General features: G+C 42.2%; 1 protein-coding gene across 1 annotated transcript in view; it reads right to left on the bottom strand.

Annotated features, from left to right (window-relative positions):
- Positions 1 to 16230, bottom strand: part of VWF (von Willebrand factor) — a 247585-nt gene that overhangs the window by 23963 nt on the left and 207392 nt on the right. Inside the window, exons 41-42 of the mRNA XM_029911665.1 lie at positions 5884 to 5994; positions 270 to 453 (exon numbers count right to left, since the gene is read on the bottom strand). Of these exons, the coding sequence (XP_029767525.1) occupies positions 270 to 453; positions 5884 to 5994 (295 nt within the window). The remainder of the gene's footprint in view (positions 1 to 269; positions 454 to 5883; positions 5995 to 16230) is intronic.

The following is a 16230-nucleotide window of genomic DNA, read 5'->3' as shown; positions in this document are numbered from 1 at the left end:
GCCAAGGAGAGTGACTTGGAAAGAGGAAGTAATAACATGGTCACCGTAACTAATCACATTTGAGTTTCTTTTTCAACTAAAGCCAGGGCTGTTTGCTACTGTCTGGAAGGTGCTGCAGTTCGTATTCCCAAAATTACAGGACAACGTCAAATTAAATTCGTTTACATAACATGCATTTTTGTAAGCTCCTAATGAGATGTACAAAATCAGTGAGTGAGCCACAGAACCCGAATCCTCTGATGATGCCATTAGCAGTTGTGAAACCTTACCGCACCGGCAGGAAGGACAGCAATTTGTTATTCGGTCACAGCGCAACTCATATCCTAAATGGCAGGTGGGTGCATCCATCTGAGAACATGACACGTTCCTTTTCTCAACAAAAACTTCATCATTCACTCGGACACACTTGTTGATAATGCAAGGGCTGAAAGGGGATCGCCACTCTGTGCCGACCTAAGCATGGGAGATTGCAAAAGGGTTAGGAGGAGTTGGTAGTGTTTGTGCAGTGGATAGAGGAGGGGGCACCATAACAAACCCAAAATGACAATCGATTTAAGCTGGTGGACACAGACCCAAGAAGTTATTCCCTTTGCTTTAACTCCCAGAATTTTCAGCAAGGACCATGGTAGCCACCTGTCACCACACAGTTCTCCCTAAATCTTGGTGTGGACTGTGAGGTCATGGAATAGACTGCTGAATAGATTACAGAATTTAGGGGTGACAGGGACAGATTTAGGAGGAATTTAACTGCATGAAAAATGTGTGTAGGGGGACCATTTACTAGATTTAACTTTAAAAATTGCTCGTTGTGGCTGCTCTGGATTCGGAGGAACTATGGTAGATCTCTCTGTTTCTGAAGGGCCTTGTGGGAATTCAGATTTACAGAGACAGAGGCAGGCTTTTGGTAACATGTTTTGGACAGAAAAGATTTGTGAATGGAGAAAGGGGTCAGGTTCTTGTTGCTGGATACAGATGGTAGTACTTGGGGACCCTCAAGATCATACTGCTAGGGAGGGATGCCACAGCAGGCCAGAAAAAAAGGGGTTATAGTTGCATGATGGGAGGAGGTGCTGAGAGAGGCCAGGCCAAAGTCTTGGCTCTGTGCAATCCCACATTTGCCTGGTGAAATCATGAACCATGGGATTCTGGGGCTCATTGAAATCTAACATTGTTAATGTTTATACTATGCTTTCAAGAGCTAAATCACTATACAAATGCTGAATATTATTATAGCTATAATAAGTAAAAGTGCCAGATAGAAGTGGGACTTCCCACTGTGACTGTAATCCACAGTGGCACAAACACCAACAGTGAAGGAAGGTTGACTATAATTAAGAATCATTTCAAAACCTTGGGAAAGAAACTGAAGATTAAATTGACTTCCCTTCTGTGCCGAGAACAAGCAAAGAATGCAAACACCAAGTGATAGGTGCCACAGCAATGTGTGAGAGCCTTGGATTCTTAGAGCCGTTGAATGTGTTCTCTGAATAGAGACATTTTGGGAACATCTTTCTGTCTTTTGACTTCTTGGGAAAGATCTGAAGGGTTCGGACCTGTAAGAATGCCAGGAGATTAACTCCCAGTGACATTGGCCCTGATTCAGCAAGGTACTCAAGCATGTGTCTAGCTTTAGGAATGGGAGCAGTTCTTAATATGAGAGGAGGAAGAGCCAAGCCTCTTGCAAGATTTTTTTTCTTAATGTTGTTTCCCCGCTCACTATGACACGCATGATGTAGTACATTTTTTAAAAAAAATCAAATTAAAATAAATACATAATAAATAATTCCTCAGAATTACAGATTAAAGACCACAAGCTATTTTAGTTTGTGGCTTTTTGTTGGAGAAAAATCACCTTGGTTCTAGCAGATAGAAGATAAAGGTAGAACTCATTGCAAAAATATGTCCAAATTAAAAATATTCATTAGAAAAAAAGGCTGATAAATATTCAAAGTCACCTACACAACTCTGGCAGCATAAAGGGTCTTTATAGTGGGTGCACATGTAACTTACTGCCAGAGTGTTGTCAAGGGGCTTTAGTGTAAATGACAATCGGGCTCTCATTTTCTAATACTAACAAGACCATCAACCTTCAATGTATGAGACACTGGGAAAGTCAGTCCACTTTTTTCTGTCACCCGATGAGTTATTTCAGTGTTAATGGCTGGAAAGAGACACAGTTACACACATCAGTGTATATGGATTCTATGGTTTATCTAGGACAGTAAAAAATAGTAGATGCAGTTGAAAGCTTGATTTGTAAAGCAGAGAATGATGTTGGTACATAGGACTGTCGTCAGTTAAAATGTGAGGGGTAAAGTCTTTGAGCTGTTGCATTATTTATTCATTAATTATTATTATCATCAAGGAAAGAAGCTGATTTTCTTTGCAAAAAATACAATGAAGAGTTAGCACTGAATAGTTGTGGACAGCAATATGTATAACAGTGGAAGTGGGTTAGCAAATCTGTTTTAAACTGGGGAGGAGAAGCAGGAAGAATGGAAGGCCTAGCATTCTAATATATTTAACTTACTGTTTTCCTTCCCTACTGTTTTGATCCCCAACCGCTGCACAGGATTAGGCAATTTAATGCTACGCGGGCAGGCAGAGGCTTGCCAAAGCTCGCAGGGTTAAGAGCAGAACAAAATGATTAGGCTGAAGAAATACGTAAATGAAGGGGAAAAGAAAACCAGTATCCACCTTGCTTTGCAACCTGGTGGGATATCTGCTGCCCATGTAAATGGGGTCTGGGTTTTTTTCCTTTATTATTTATTTCATTTTTTCCAGCTATTCATTTACTCTCTGGAACAGTCACAAAGAAATTCTACTCAATGTGGTGCTGAAAATAAAATGTTATTCTGAGCAGACAACCAGTGCAGCACGGGCAACCACAGTACTGGCTTCTTCTTACTGTCCCCTGGAAACGTGCTTCAAGGCTGAGACACCCTTTTTAATGGGGAGAGAGAGAATTCACTCGCCATCTAGAGCTGTCACCAGAGCTGCAGTGTTTGCCAAAAAGCAGTTTTGTTTTGACATTTTCAACATGAAATGTTCTGATTTTTCAGTTCAAAATGGGCTTTGGTTTTGAAATTTCATGCATTTTTTAAATAAATGTTAAAAAATGCTTGACGTTTAATTGAAATGTTGTGTTCAACCCAAAATGGTTTTTTTTCAACTTTTTGAGTCACTGAAAAATTTTTAAAAACTCATTTGTTTTCAGTTCAACCCAAAACAGATTTATTTTTCAGTTTTTCAAAATTGCCAGCAAACCAAAAAATCTGTTATTTTCACACCTCTATCTCCATCCTCATTCAGTCCCTGGCATCACTGAGTGTGCCAACGAATATCCAGATGTGATGTCCTGCTTGAAGCACAGTGACACCAGCTACTCAGTTCAAACAGTTCACTGCACAGACTTCATATGGTAATATCTTTAGGTCGCATCTAACCTCAGATAGATTAAACTGACAATCTACAGATGAGTAAGCGTTCACGGTGGTCAGTATCCTGGTACCAATCTCTTGAGCCATCCATAGTAAAGTTCTAATCCTATATACACAAAGGTCAGAGAGATGGTCCTTTCGAGTTTTCTAATATTGAACAGTGGATGTGGGTGTTTACAGCCAGAACTGACTGAGCGCTATAAAAAAAAATCACTTCTTTTCAGTATTACTCATTGACTTTTGAAGGCTAAGAAAAACTCGGTTTACATCATTCCACACCCCACATTTATGGACACCAGACATTAGCAGTTTAACACTCTGATGCCATTAAATTCCACCTGATCTGCAAGAAGGGAGTGTGTGTTTTTACAGCAGATCATTGTTATTCAACAGTGCTCATCCTGCAGGAATGTTGAGACTATCAGGCTGCATGTTTTATAACAAAGTGCCATGACTTCAGGAACATAGAATCATGTGTGCTCTCTCAGTGTTGTGTCAAATTTCAGAAGCAACAAGGACTATTTACATTTTTAAAGGCAAAAAAACCACAACCCAAATATTTTAAATTAGAATGTCTGGGAGAGAATCATAAGCGACCCAATTCAGCAAAGCACTAGAACATATGTTTAAAGTTAAGCATGGATAGAACTGTCCAAATAATCAACTTTTTGGTTTGCTGGACAAACCAAAATTTTTTTTTAAATAGTTTTGGATTGACACTCCCACCAAAATCAGTTTTCTTGTCTAAACAAATCAATCATTTTGACCCAAAATGAAATGATTCATTTTAATTTGGGCAATTTTTAAACTGATTTTTTTTATTTGAAAGCAAAGGAAATTCGGAAATGTCATTCACAAAAGTACCAGAGGTGATGGAGGTGTGTCGTCCGTCCCCCCGTGGTCAGGGGACTTATCTGGGAGGGAGAAGAATTGGGTTCCAGTCCCTGTTCCAATGAATATTTAATTATTCATACAAAACGGAACAGCTTCAACAGGACAATTAAGAGAGACCCACATCAGAATATCCCAGAGCCAAGTGGTCAGGACCCTCACCTGTAATGGGAGAAACCCAAGTTCAAATCCCTATCCATATCATGCAGAGCAGAGATTTGAAGTGGTGGCCTCCTGCGTCCCAGCTGAGTGCTCTAGCCACAGGTCTATAAAGAGGATACCACCTCCTCCTCTTTTGTGAATGGCATCTAAGTCTGCTGGTGACTCGAGGCCCACCATTTTTTCATTTTGCCAACGTGTGGCAAATCTGCAAATAGTTTTGCTCAACCAAAAACTGCATTTTTTCAGTGAATAAATGATTTGTTCAAAAAATGTTGCCCAGCTCTGAGCATGGGTTTAAGTCTCCAGTTTTAATTAGATTTATACACATGCTTAAATTTTTTCCTGAATCAGGGCCTACTGGTTCACTTCCAAGCAACAAGCTATTTTTAAAGCAAGGGGGAAATGCAAATATTTTGCTGACTAAATTATTTGGATAGGTTATCCTATATTCAGGAAGGTTTAATGTCTTCCTGGTCCTTATTTTTTTTTAGTGTCACTAATATGTGGGAGGTCTTTCTAAAAGATATGAGCTAGCTCAAACAGAAGCTATGGGCTTGATGCAGGAATTAATATGTCATGTTCTATGGTCTGTGTGCTGTAGGAGATTGGACTATCTAGGCATGGTGCTCCTTTCTTGTCATACAATCTATGACTGCAGAGTCTGAACCAAGTGCATTACGACTGGCTCAGGTTAACAGAGCCTAAAACATTAAGATTAAGAGACTTCAGTAGTTTGAGCACAATACTGGAAGATACAAATTCCTTCCTCTTCTACTGACTTGCTGTTTGACTGTGGGCAAGTCACCCAGGCTACGTCTACACTACGAGGTAGAGATGTAATTCTCAGCTTGCGTACACATACTTGCTCTAGCTCGATGAGAGCCAGCCCAAGAATGAATAGTAGTCACAGGGAGCAGCAGCAGGGGCACGGCATAGCCATGCTGAGTACAAATCCAACTTCACCCTGTGGGTACGCACTCAGCACGGAGTCCCGCTGCTGCTGCCTGTGCTACTGCAGCTGCGCTGCTATTTAGACGTGTGCCGGATCTCCTACAGCGTGTGTGAGTATGTGTCGAGAAGTTGGGAACCACACCTCTCGCTCATAGTGCACAAGGAGCCTTAGTTGCTCTATGCCTCAGTTGGGCATAATATCATCTCACGCACAGAAGCATTGTAAGGTTTACTTTAAATTTGTAACATGCATTTGAAGATGTAAACTGGTATTACTACTCCTAATAAACTAAACATGGACATGACAACCAGATGATCTGTTTACACAAAAAGCAACCTGCACATTTTCCCTTCTCTAGAAGAGAAAAATGTTTTAGTCCCATCTCCTAAACGAGAACGACTGAGCACATTGTTAGCAGCATGGAACTCTTGACCTTACCTCATGCAAACGGACATCTACATCCCCTCGAGACCATGAGTTCTGCTCTTCACACAAAGTCTTCTGACATTTTCCACAACACTCCCCTTCCTGGTTGACATATGTATATCCCTGTCAGAGGAGAACAAGGTAGTGGTTGTAGTTATATTAGAAAGCCACACAAGACAATGAGAAGTTTGATGATGATACATTTGCAAGAGACACTTAACATTAAGGTTGTGTCATAGTACAATTTCTTATTGTATAGTGCAGTTTAAACAAAACTAGAAGGACACAGGAATTGCTGTAACAGAACAAATGGTCCACGGTAAGTGGCCAATATTATGTGTTTCAGAAGAATGTGAAAAACCCTCATAATTGTGCAATATTATTCACTACAGGTAGAGACTTCTAACTGATTATCGGCTGCTGATTTGTTTACTGAAGCCACTGATTTTTCCCCACTAATTAGAGTAATTGCAGACATTATTCTTATTCATGTGTCTAGTCCATTTGGAATCTTACTAAGGGCCTGGTCCTGAGAGGATATGAGCATCTCCAGTGAAGTGCTGAGCAGCCTTTCTCTGAATTCAATGAGAGTCAATGGTGCCTAGCACTTTGCAGGATTACCATAATTAATGATTATTATTACTATTATTGTGTTGCAGGAACACTGGCAGGCTCCAAATAAGGATCAGAGCTCCATTGCACTAGATTCTGTACAAATCATGCAGTAAGAAAGATATAACTCCAGCCCCAATGTGCTTACAATCTAGATTTCTGACAAGATTTAACAGATAGATGAAACAAACAAGCAAAGATGGATGGGGAGGCTGAGGAAACATTAAAATGAGCATGTTTTGGTCCCTAAACTATTTCTTTCAATAATATCTTGCAGCAGTGAGTTCCAACATTTAATTGTATACAAGCATTTTATTTTATCCAGGTAAAATTTGTCGCACTTTGCACTACCCTCTAGTTCTGAGGAAGAGCAAATTAATGCATTCCACTGGCCTATTCCTCTTATCTTCTATAACAACCATTTCATTTATTCCTTGTCTGTGCTGTAAAAGACCTGTCACAGTTCACTATACCAGGACTTCGCAACCCATGGCACTCATGCACAGGTTAGTTATGAAGAGGTGCCCACTGGCTTGGACCCTACAGATTGGAAAAAATAGCAGCAAAATCTTTCAGACACTATGGCCCAATGAGAGCAAGCAAAAGGGAAGAAAAACAACTGCACATCCCTCTTCTCCCTCCCCTTATGCCACACCCAGTCTCAGAGCAGCTCCTCTTCTGCCTCAACTCTTTTGCTTTCTCAGCAATCAGCTCTGAGGGAAGCTCTCAAGTGGCTGCAAATAACTGTAGGATAGGGTAGGTCCTGAGAAGAAACCCAACATGAATCCCAGGTTAAATAAATCTTTAAGAATCACAGTATCATCTCCATTTAAAAAAACCCAACAAATCATCTATATAACTACAGGAGGGTTTTTTAAATGGTTTTGCTGATTTACAGCTATTATGGAATAAGCAAATGTAAGAAAGAACTATTCTAGCAGCATCATGATTGTTAATCAGAACAGTCAACAAAAAGGAGGGAATTCAAAATTGAGGGTGAATCAGAAAAATGTTTAATATGTTCAGCCATCTGACTGGGTTTACACTCAAACAAAGGTGGAGAATTATTCAGAGTTGCTACAGCCAATCTCCTCAGTTTGCAGATAATTGCGTACGGAGCAGAAAAATGTATTGGCTGATCATTTCACTGGTGATTTGGCCACTACTTTCCTTCATAAAATAACCAACCACCACACAGTATAAAACACTGGAGCATCTGGCTAACTGAAAGAAAGCAATATCTTTATTTCTCCATCTCTGGGTTTGAAAAGCATGGAGCCCCATAGGGCATAGAGCAGTTCTACTTTCAATACTGAGCTGGCAACATGATGACCTGAATTTGAGACGAGGACTAAAATATTCAATAAGCTCAGTGCCACCTTTCACTCTGGTTTTACATCTGTAAAGTGGATGGCTGCTTTTTAGGAAGGCTCTGCATGGATGTTGGAAGCCTTGACCCCATTACCCCTGTCCCAGCCACAGTTAGCCCTGCCAACGTCAATATCAGCCTCTTTTCATGGACAGCCCAATCGCTGTACCTGAAAGCATGAGCCACCTTGCATAATGAATGGGGCAGAACAGACTGCAAAGTTGACAGATCTTCCTGACAAACAGATGTATTTAACAGAGTTGTTTGGGAAATATTTTGTTCTCATTAAACATTTCAATTAAAACATATTTTGTTAATTTTTCTTTGCAGATTTTCAGGTTTCCATTGAAAATTTTCAGTTTGAAACCAAAACAATTTCTTTTTCATAAGAATTTCTGTTTTGACACACACACAAAAAAAATCAGGTCAAAAGCTTTCAACGGGAAATTTTCCTCTAGCTCTAGTATTTAATTTAGAAATTCAAAACAGCCTCATGAAGAATTTACCTGAACACATTTTAGCCTGTAGATTCTACAAACAGTTTGCAAACAGACTATACATTTGATCTTTCGATATTAAACCTCCATGACTGGTCACTTAAGCATGGCTTCTGTTCCCTTTTTGAATAACTTTTATGTCTTTTAATATAAATATTTTAGGCCTAGGCCCTGAAGTGTGACTCATGTGGCTAGATCTCTGAAGGTAATGGGGCTTTTTGTGGGCACAGAGGTTTGCCCACATACATCACAGCGGAAGACTGAGTCTTTAGTAGTGTAATTTTGATTGTGTGTGAAGTCGTGCTGCTGAATCTGTTATTTTGCATTGCTTCTGTTTGTTAAATATATGTCAGAAGCACCTACGGCATGTGACAGATGCTTTTTATCTTTGTTATAAATTCAAATAGACAAATAAAAATAAGATAATCAGCTGCTTTTGCCCAGAATTTATTCAGTTTCTTGAGTAAGTGGATCCTGGCTATGGGATCTGAAATTGCAAAGAAAAGGGGGTGAAAATAGCAGATTCGAAATGTGCTTCAGAATTCTCAAAAATTTTCACAAATACATTTTCCCGCAACTGGTGGCCCAGCTAGAGGTGCAAATGACATCATGGCTCTTTGCGGGACTGGAAACTGAGTCCGACCCTCTATGGATCTGGCTCATTTATGATACCCAGGTCTCCTCTATAGTATAAAGAATTGTTCTCCAGAAGACAAATTAGTCAATTTATTTACAACATGAAAGTAAGAGCTCACAAGTACAAAGACAATTCCTTTTATTTGTTTTAAAACACAAATGGGTGCAAGTTAATTTTTAGTAAAGGAAAATATATGACGACGATCAGGAAAAATAAGCCCTTTTTAGCCAGCTCAATAACCTCCTAAAAGAAGTGATGGAAGCCTGTTGGGGATCTGAAACTCAACTGGATAAAGAACTAGAACATATATTGCTGGGAACAACCCTCCATTGGGCAGTGTATGGACATGATCTAGGGTACATCTTTGGGTACGTCTACACTACGAGATTAATTCGAATTTAGGTAATTCGAATTTGGGAAACAGATTGTATAAATTCGATTGTGCGCGGCCACACTAAGCACATTAATTCGGTTTTTAACCACATTAATTCGGTGGTGTGCGGCCACACTACCCCATTAATTTTAACCACATTAATTCGGTGGTGTGCGGCCACACTACCCCTAATTCGAATTTACAAAATCGATTTTGGTGCTACTCCGCTCGTCGGGGTGGAGTACAGAAATCGATTTTAAGCGCCCTTTAATTCGAAGTAACTGGCTCCGTTGTGTGGACGGGTTAAGGATTAATTCGGATTAACGCAGCTAAATCCGAATTAAAGTAGTAGTGTAGACCAGGCCTAACACTGCCCCCTCCCTAGCTTCAGAGCCTGAGCTCCAGCCCAATCTCAAATGTCTACACAGGTATTTTTAGTGCCTTAATGTGAGCCCAAGTCTGTAGACCTGGGCTCTGACTCCCTGCAGTGGGTTTGAAAATGCAGTGTAGACATACCTCTAGTAGATCCTTAGATACTATGGTGATGAGTGCCACAAATTTCTGCATAGATTGGGTTAGACAGACTAGACAATCTTTACCATCGCTATCCTCCATAGTTCTGGGACCACTTGTGATGCAGAAATGCAACATTGTTTGAAACTTTTTGTTCAAGTTTTTACTTACTGCACTGACTCAACATTCTGCTAGTTCCCCTGTTTTCAAGGACGGATCTTCTGCTTTCATTTCATTTTTTCCCCTTCCGCCCTGGTCTTTTATACATTTGGAGTTCACATTTCAAATAGAGATTCAAAACTCAGAATGAGCCTGTAGTAAGTTTCCAAGCATCTGTCACATTGACATGAAGATCACTGTCTATGGGTCTGAAAAATCCTATTGCCCTGGGAGGTAAGGAATAACGAACACAAATTATCCTTCACACTTGAGCAGGTGCACATGGCTGACTTGGGAGTAATAATAAGCAGCAGCTGTGGGGAAACTTACAAGGGTTTAGTTACACCGACTCTCTCCCCCTGCACAAGCTCTGAGACAGAGTTGGGCTCAACAAGGGAAGGTGACAGCATATGGATAAAATCACAGGGTAGAGAATATTCACACACTGTTGAATTGGAGTTAGGTTTGCAATAAACCTAGGAGGAACTTGAGTTAATTCCATGCCCTTCAAAAGTGACAGAGGATTTTACACTCTGATTCATTGACTATTTAAGGTTATTAAAGGGATCTACATATTCTGTGACTTGGCATATTTCCACATATTCTCTTTAATTCTAACTTTCCGCGAGGTCTGGGAGCTGCTGCACACTTCATCCTCAGGAGGATGCCGAGTCTTTGCAAACAGAACAGAGACTCTTTCAGCTCCCCCTCTAAGAATAGGGTGGAAAGGAGAGTGGAGATCATCCCTCAAAATAGGGACTTTTCTTAAAAATCCATGAATATTTGGCACTTAAATGCCATGGGGATGGATATATTACAGACTGACACAGATTAAAGGGATATAATCAGAGATTGAGAGAGACTGAGCTAGATCCAACAGGGTTTATTTGGATGATGCTGAACTATTCCGGCCAGCGCCTCAGTTGGTGTAAATCAGCACAGCTCTATTGATTGAGCTACACTGATTTACACCCGCTGAGCACCTGGCCCCCCGTTTACAAGTCTTCAAAGCATTAAGATTTATTGTACCTTGTTCTGCAATGAGCTAATGCAATAAAAACAAAATGTTCAGAACCATCTTCCGAGTCATTTACATGGTTACTAACTATCATCAATTCACAGTCAACATTCAGACCTTCCTTTAAAATATCTTTTCTTTGATCTTTCATGCATATAACGTTAGCCTTTTACAGTCATGCTTAACATATGGGAGAAGACAAACTTTGCTACTTCAAAGAAAAATGTCAGTTTGAAATACTGGAGATTAAAGTAATAGATTTCATGGTCAGCATCCATTACAATCATCATTTGCCATGCCTCGGCATGAATGCTCCAAGTGCTCTTGTGTTATAATTTAACACAGTTCTCAAGAGGCCTGAAAATCTTTCATAATCGATTTACACACACTTAGCCAAATGGGTCTGATTAAGATGTGTATCACTGAAAGTTATGTATGAAATGCTTTTCATAATCACATCACCCTTAAACTGAGTATGTTTATATCATTTACCCAGGTTCCTGATTTTAAGGATGCTGACAGGAAGCAAGAATGAAAGCAGGTGTTCTCTTCACATTAATTAGTGTTTGTATAGTCCTTTGAAATTGTAACCCACTGTATTATTATTATGCTCCAGAGAGCTATTTTGATGTACTTATACAGAAATCATGTTGAAAAACCTCCAGGAGAATAGTAAGGTGCAGACACTACTCCTCCTGGTGGCAGATTCAGCAATTACAGCAATGACCCATTTTCTCTCCCAGAAACTCCTTGCCACTAGAAAGAATGAGATGGGGAGAAAAGAGAAACAAGGGCCGTGACACAGGTCAAAGCAAATCCATTTATATTTTGCAAGTTGGAGTTCATCTGAATGGAAAGCTTTTGGGGTGGATTTTATTTCATTGTTAATTTTTTATATTTGTACAAACACCTTGAAATAGGTGCATTTTAATGAAAAGTGTAGAAATGTATCACATAAAATAAATAGAGAGTTTTGAAAACAAGGTCAGTTTCAAAATTGATCTTACCATGAAGGATCTGGGGGTTATAGTAGATCACAAACTAAATATGAATCAACAACGTAATACTGTTGCAAAAACAGCTAACATCATTCTGAGATGTGTTAGCAGAATTGTTGTAAGCAAGACACAAGAAGAGCAGGTTAATTTTCTGTAACTGGTGGTTCTTCAAGATGTGTGGTCCCTATTTGTATTCCATTCATGGGTGTGAATGTGCGGCATGCGCCTGAGTCCAGAAGGTTTTCCTAGCAGTGTATGTTGACCCACACGTGCATCGAGCCTCTCCAGTGTCCCTCTTGCCGCTGAGTAGTCCAGTATGCAGCAGAGGATGTGGAGGGCGGGTACTGGAATACAAATAGGGACCACACATCTCAAAGAACCTCCATTTACAGGTAAATAACCTCCCCTTCTTCTTCGAGTGATGGTCCCTATATGCATTCCAGACATGGGTGATTAGCGAGTAGTTGTCAGTGCAGAGGTGGGTGCGAGGATGCGATAGGAAGTGAAGTCTGCAGTATGGTTTGGCCCAGAGCAGCATCTGTAGCTGCTGATTGCTAAATTACGTAGTGGGTCATGCACGTGTGGATGGAGCGCCAGGTTGTTGCATGACAGATGTCTTGCCATGTGAGGCAGGCCGATGTAGTCTCTTGTGCTTGCATAGAATGCACTGTGACTCCATCAGACAGTGGGATGTTGGATTGTGTGTAGCATTCATGGATGCAGCCAGAGACCCATTTGGAGATTCATTGGGAGGAGAGGGCTTGGCCCTTGGATTGGTCAGGGATGGTCACAAATAGTTTTGTGATGTGAAAAAGGAATGAGCCCTGTGGAGGTAGAATGCCAGTGCACGGTGGACGTCAAGGGAGTGCAGGGCTCTGTCCATATGGGAGGCGTGTGGTTTGGGGTGGAAAACAGATAGGTGGATGCACTGATTAAGGTGGAACTCCAACACTACCTTTAGGAGGAATTTAGGGTGAAGTCATAAGCAAATTTTATCCTTGTGGGAGACAGTGTAAGGGTAGTCTGCCATCATGGCCGCCAGTTCACCGACCCATCTAGCTAAGGTAATGGCTACCAAGAATATCACCTTCCTGGAGAGGTGGGAGAGGGAACACATTGCCAGCAGCTTGGAGGGTGGCTTTGTGAGGGCAGACAGGATGAAATTGATGTCCCATGGGGTGTGGGCTTGAGCACTGTCAGGAAGGTAGTGAATAAACCCTTCAGGAAACAGACGGTGGCCGTGGTAGGATGCGTAAACTCGGAGGTGCCATGCACAGGGGGGAGAAAGGCACTGAGAGCTGCTTGGTGGACTTATACAGAGCTATAGGCAAGGCCCAACGTTTTGAGATCAAGAAGGTGGTCGAGGACGCTAGGTATAGTGCAGTGGATGGTGATGGCAGTGAGCCCATGAGATTAAGCGTCTCCATTTAGCTCTGTAGTAGGCCCTGGTGGATGCCCTGCTCTGGAGGAGGATGTGTCTCACCAGGCATGCCCTGTCTACCCCTGAGCCCCATCCAAATACCAGGCCGTGAGATGAAGGGGGCCCAGATTGGGATGTTGGAGTTGGCCCTGATCTTGTACGAGATGATCCAGTAGTGTCCGGAGGTGGAGTGGTGTGCGGGTGGTGAGTCTAGGAAGGTCTATAAACCAGAACTGGCATGGCCAGAACGGGGCTATAAGTATTATGGTAGCTCGGTCCTGCCAGATCTCGCGTAACGCATGTGGGAGGAAGTGAGTGGGGGGGAAAGCATAACAGAGGTTGCCTGTCCAGGGGAGGAGAAGAGCTTCACCCTGCAAATCCTTTCCATGGTTCCCCTTTCAGTTTTCGCAAGTGGCGAAGAGTTCTCACCATGGGGTGCCCCATTGGTGGAATAGGTATCGGAATGTGATGTTGTGTAACTCCCGCTTGTGGTTGAGGAAGAGAGTCCTGCTGAGCATGTTTGCTAGGGCATTTTGGGTGCTTGGGAGGTACGTGCCTTGGAGTATTACATGGTGTTTGAATCACCAGTTCTAAAGGTGGATGGATGCGGAGCAGAGGGTGGGAGATATGGCGCTGCCTTGCTTGTTTATGTACATGACCACAGCAATGTTGTTGGAGAGCAATAGAACATGGGAGAGAACGAGCTCCGCTGCCAGGAGAAGGTGCTCTGAGTGGCCGGGAGTCCTAGGCATGCCCGTGGAAATACCAGAGGATCCAGGTGGCATTTGCGTGGCTGGCTTGTCCAAGCAGCACGGAGGTGGAGGCAAGACAGGCAGTGCACGCACTGGTGAGCACTCTGAACAGGCAGCTCCCAGGGTGGCTGTTGGTACTGTTGGATCCCATTTGTACCAAGCTTTTCCCTCCACCCAGGGAAGTTTGGGCACTGGTGCAGTTGTCTCCGCATGCGACATCTCACCCAAGCTGGCACAGCTCGGGGAGGAAATGCTGCACTTAGTGGCAGTCCAATGTGGGGACCTGCTCTTGTGCTCACAAGACTGCTTCTTGATCTCAGGTCTGGGCTTGTCCTTCACCACTGGTACTGCCAGATCCAGTACATGGGAAGAGGTTGGAGGTAGTGCTCACTGCTAGTGAGATTGCTGTACTGGTGATTCTGACAATCCCAGATCGGAATGAGCACATGGTCTCATTGTTTCTTCCATGAGGAATTTATGTAGGTGGAGCTCCAGAGCTTCCTGGTCTGAGGTGGGAAGGACTTGCAGATGGAGCAATGAGCTGTGATATGAGCCTCATTGAGGCAATAAAGACATCTCTGCTATTCGTCACTCACTGAGAATGAGCACGGGCAGAAGACACAGTTTTTAAATCCCAGAACGTGTGGCATAATCCCCAAGGGGTGTAAACATTCCCCAAACGAGGATGACTATCCATTACTAACCTACTACTAATCCTACAACTACTATCTATGCTCTAAACAACTATAAACAACTATATACAATGGACAGAAGTCAGTCTCTTAGCAAGAACTAAAAGCACGAAGGAACAGTGGTTCTGACTCAGGTCATGCAGCCATAAGAGGGAACTGGAGAGGCATCGACCCGCACGAACTATTATACCCTCGGCTGTGAGCATGAGGAGACACACGACGTATGTGTGGGTCAATGGACACTATTAGGAAAACCTTCTGGACTCAGGTGCATGTGCACCCACTTATAGAATACATATAGGGACCATCACTCGAAGAAGTAATTCTTTCACTCTACTCAGCACTGATAAGGCCTCAACTGGAGTACTGTGTCCAATTCTGGGCACCACTTTCGGAAAGACATGGACAAATTGGAGGAAGTCAAGAAGAGAGTAACAAAAATAATTAAAGATCTAGAAAAACGTGAGCCACACGGGAAGATTGACAAAACTAGATTTGTGTAGTCTGGAGAAAAGAAGACTGAAGGGCACATGATAACTGTCTTCAAGTATGTAAAAGGTTGTTATAAAGAGGAAGGTGATAAATTGTTCTCCTTAACCACTGAGGATGGGTCAAGAAGTAATGGGCTTATATTGCAGCAAGGGGGTTAGACATTAGGAACAATTTCCTAACTGTATGGGTTGTTAAGCACAAACAAATTACCTGGGGAAGTTATGGAATCTCTGTCATTGGAGGTCTCCAAAAACAGGTTAGACAAGCCCCGTCAGGGATGGTCTAGATAATACTTAGTCCTGCCTCAGTGCAGGGGACTGGACTAGATGACTTATCGAGTTCCCTTCCAGTCCCACATTTCTATGATTCTATGAATGGGGCCCCAGCAGAATCATTTGGAGATGGGAGGGTGATGTGCTTGGGTATCTTTTTTCTGGTTGTGTTTATACTAGGGGAAATTTGTAAGCTTTCCCCTCCTTCTCCTAGTGGTGGAACTTGTAGCATAGACAGTATATGAGGGGGAAGGAGGTTATTACACCATGTCATCCAATCTTATCCTCAGCAGGATTAGACGGCACAGCTGTAAGAGCACCTGAGCCCCCTCTATACAAGAGCTTCCACCATTGCTCCCACTGGTAGGGATCCACTGGTGCAGAAACACACTTAGAAATTGTTTCATTGCAGATGCACTTGTCATCTGAGAAGGGGGTGGAGTAGCTCAGTGGTTTGAGCATTGACCTGCTAAACCCAGGGTTGTGATTTCAATCCTTGAGGGGGCCACTTAGGGATCTGGGGCAAAATCAGTACTTGGTCCTGCTAGTGAAGGT

The sequence above is a fragment of the Terrapene carolina genome, unplaced genomic scaffold (genome assembly GCF_002925995.2).
Source record: "Terrapene carolina triunguis isolate 2854851 unplaced genomic scaffold, T_m_triunguis-2.0 Scaffold112, whole genome shotgun sequence".
Lineage (NCBI taxonomy): Eukaryota > Metazoa > Chordata > Testudines > Emydidae > Terrapene > Terrapene triunguis.
This window is presented reverse-complemented; position numbering and strand designations above follow the sequence as displayed.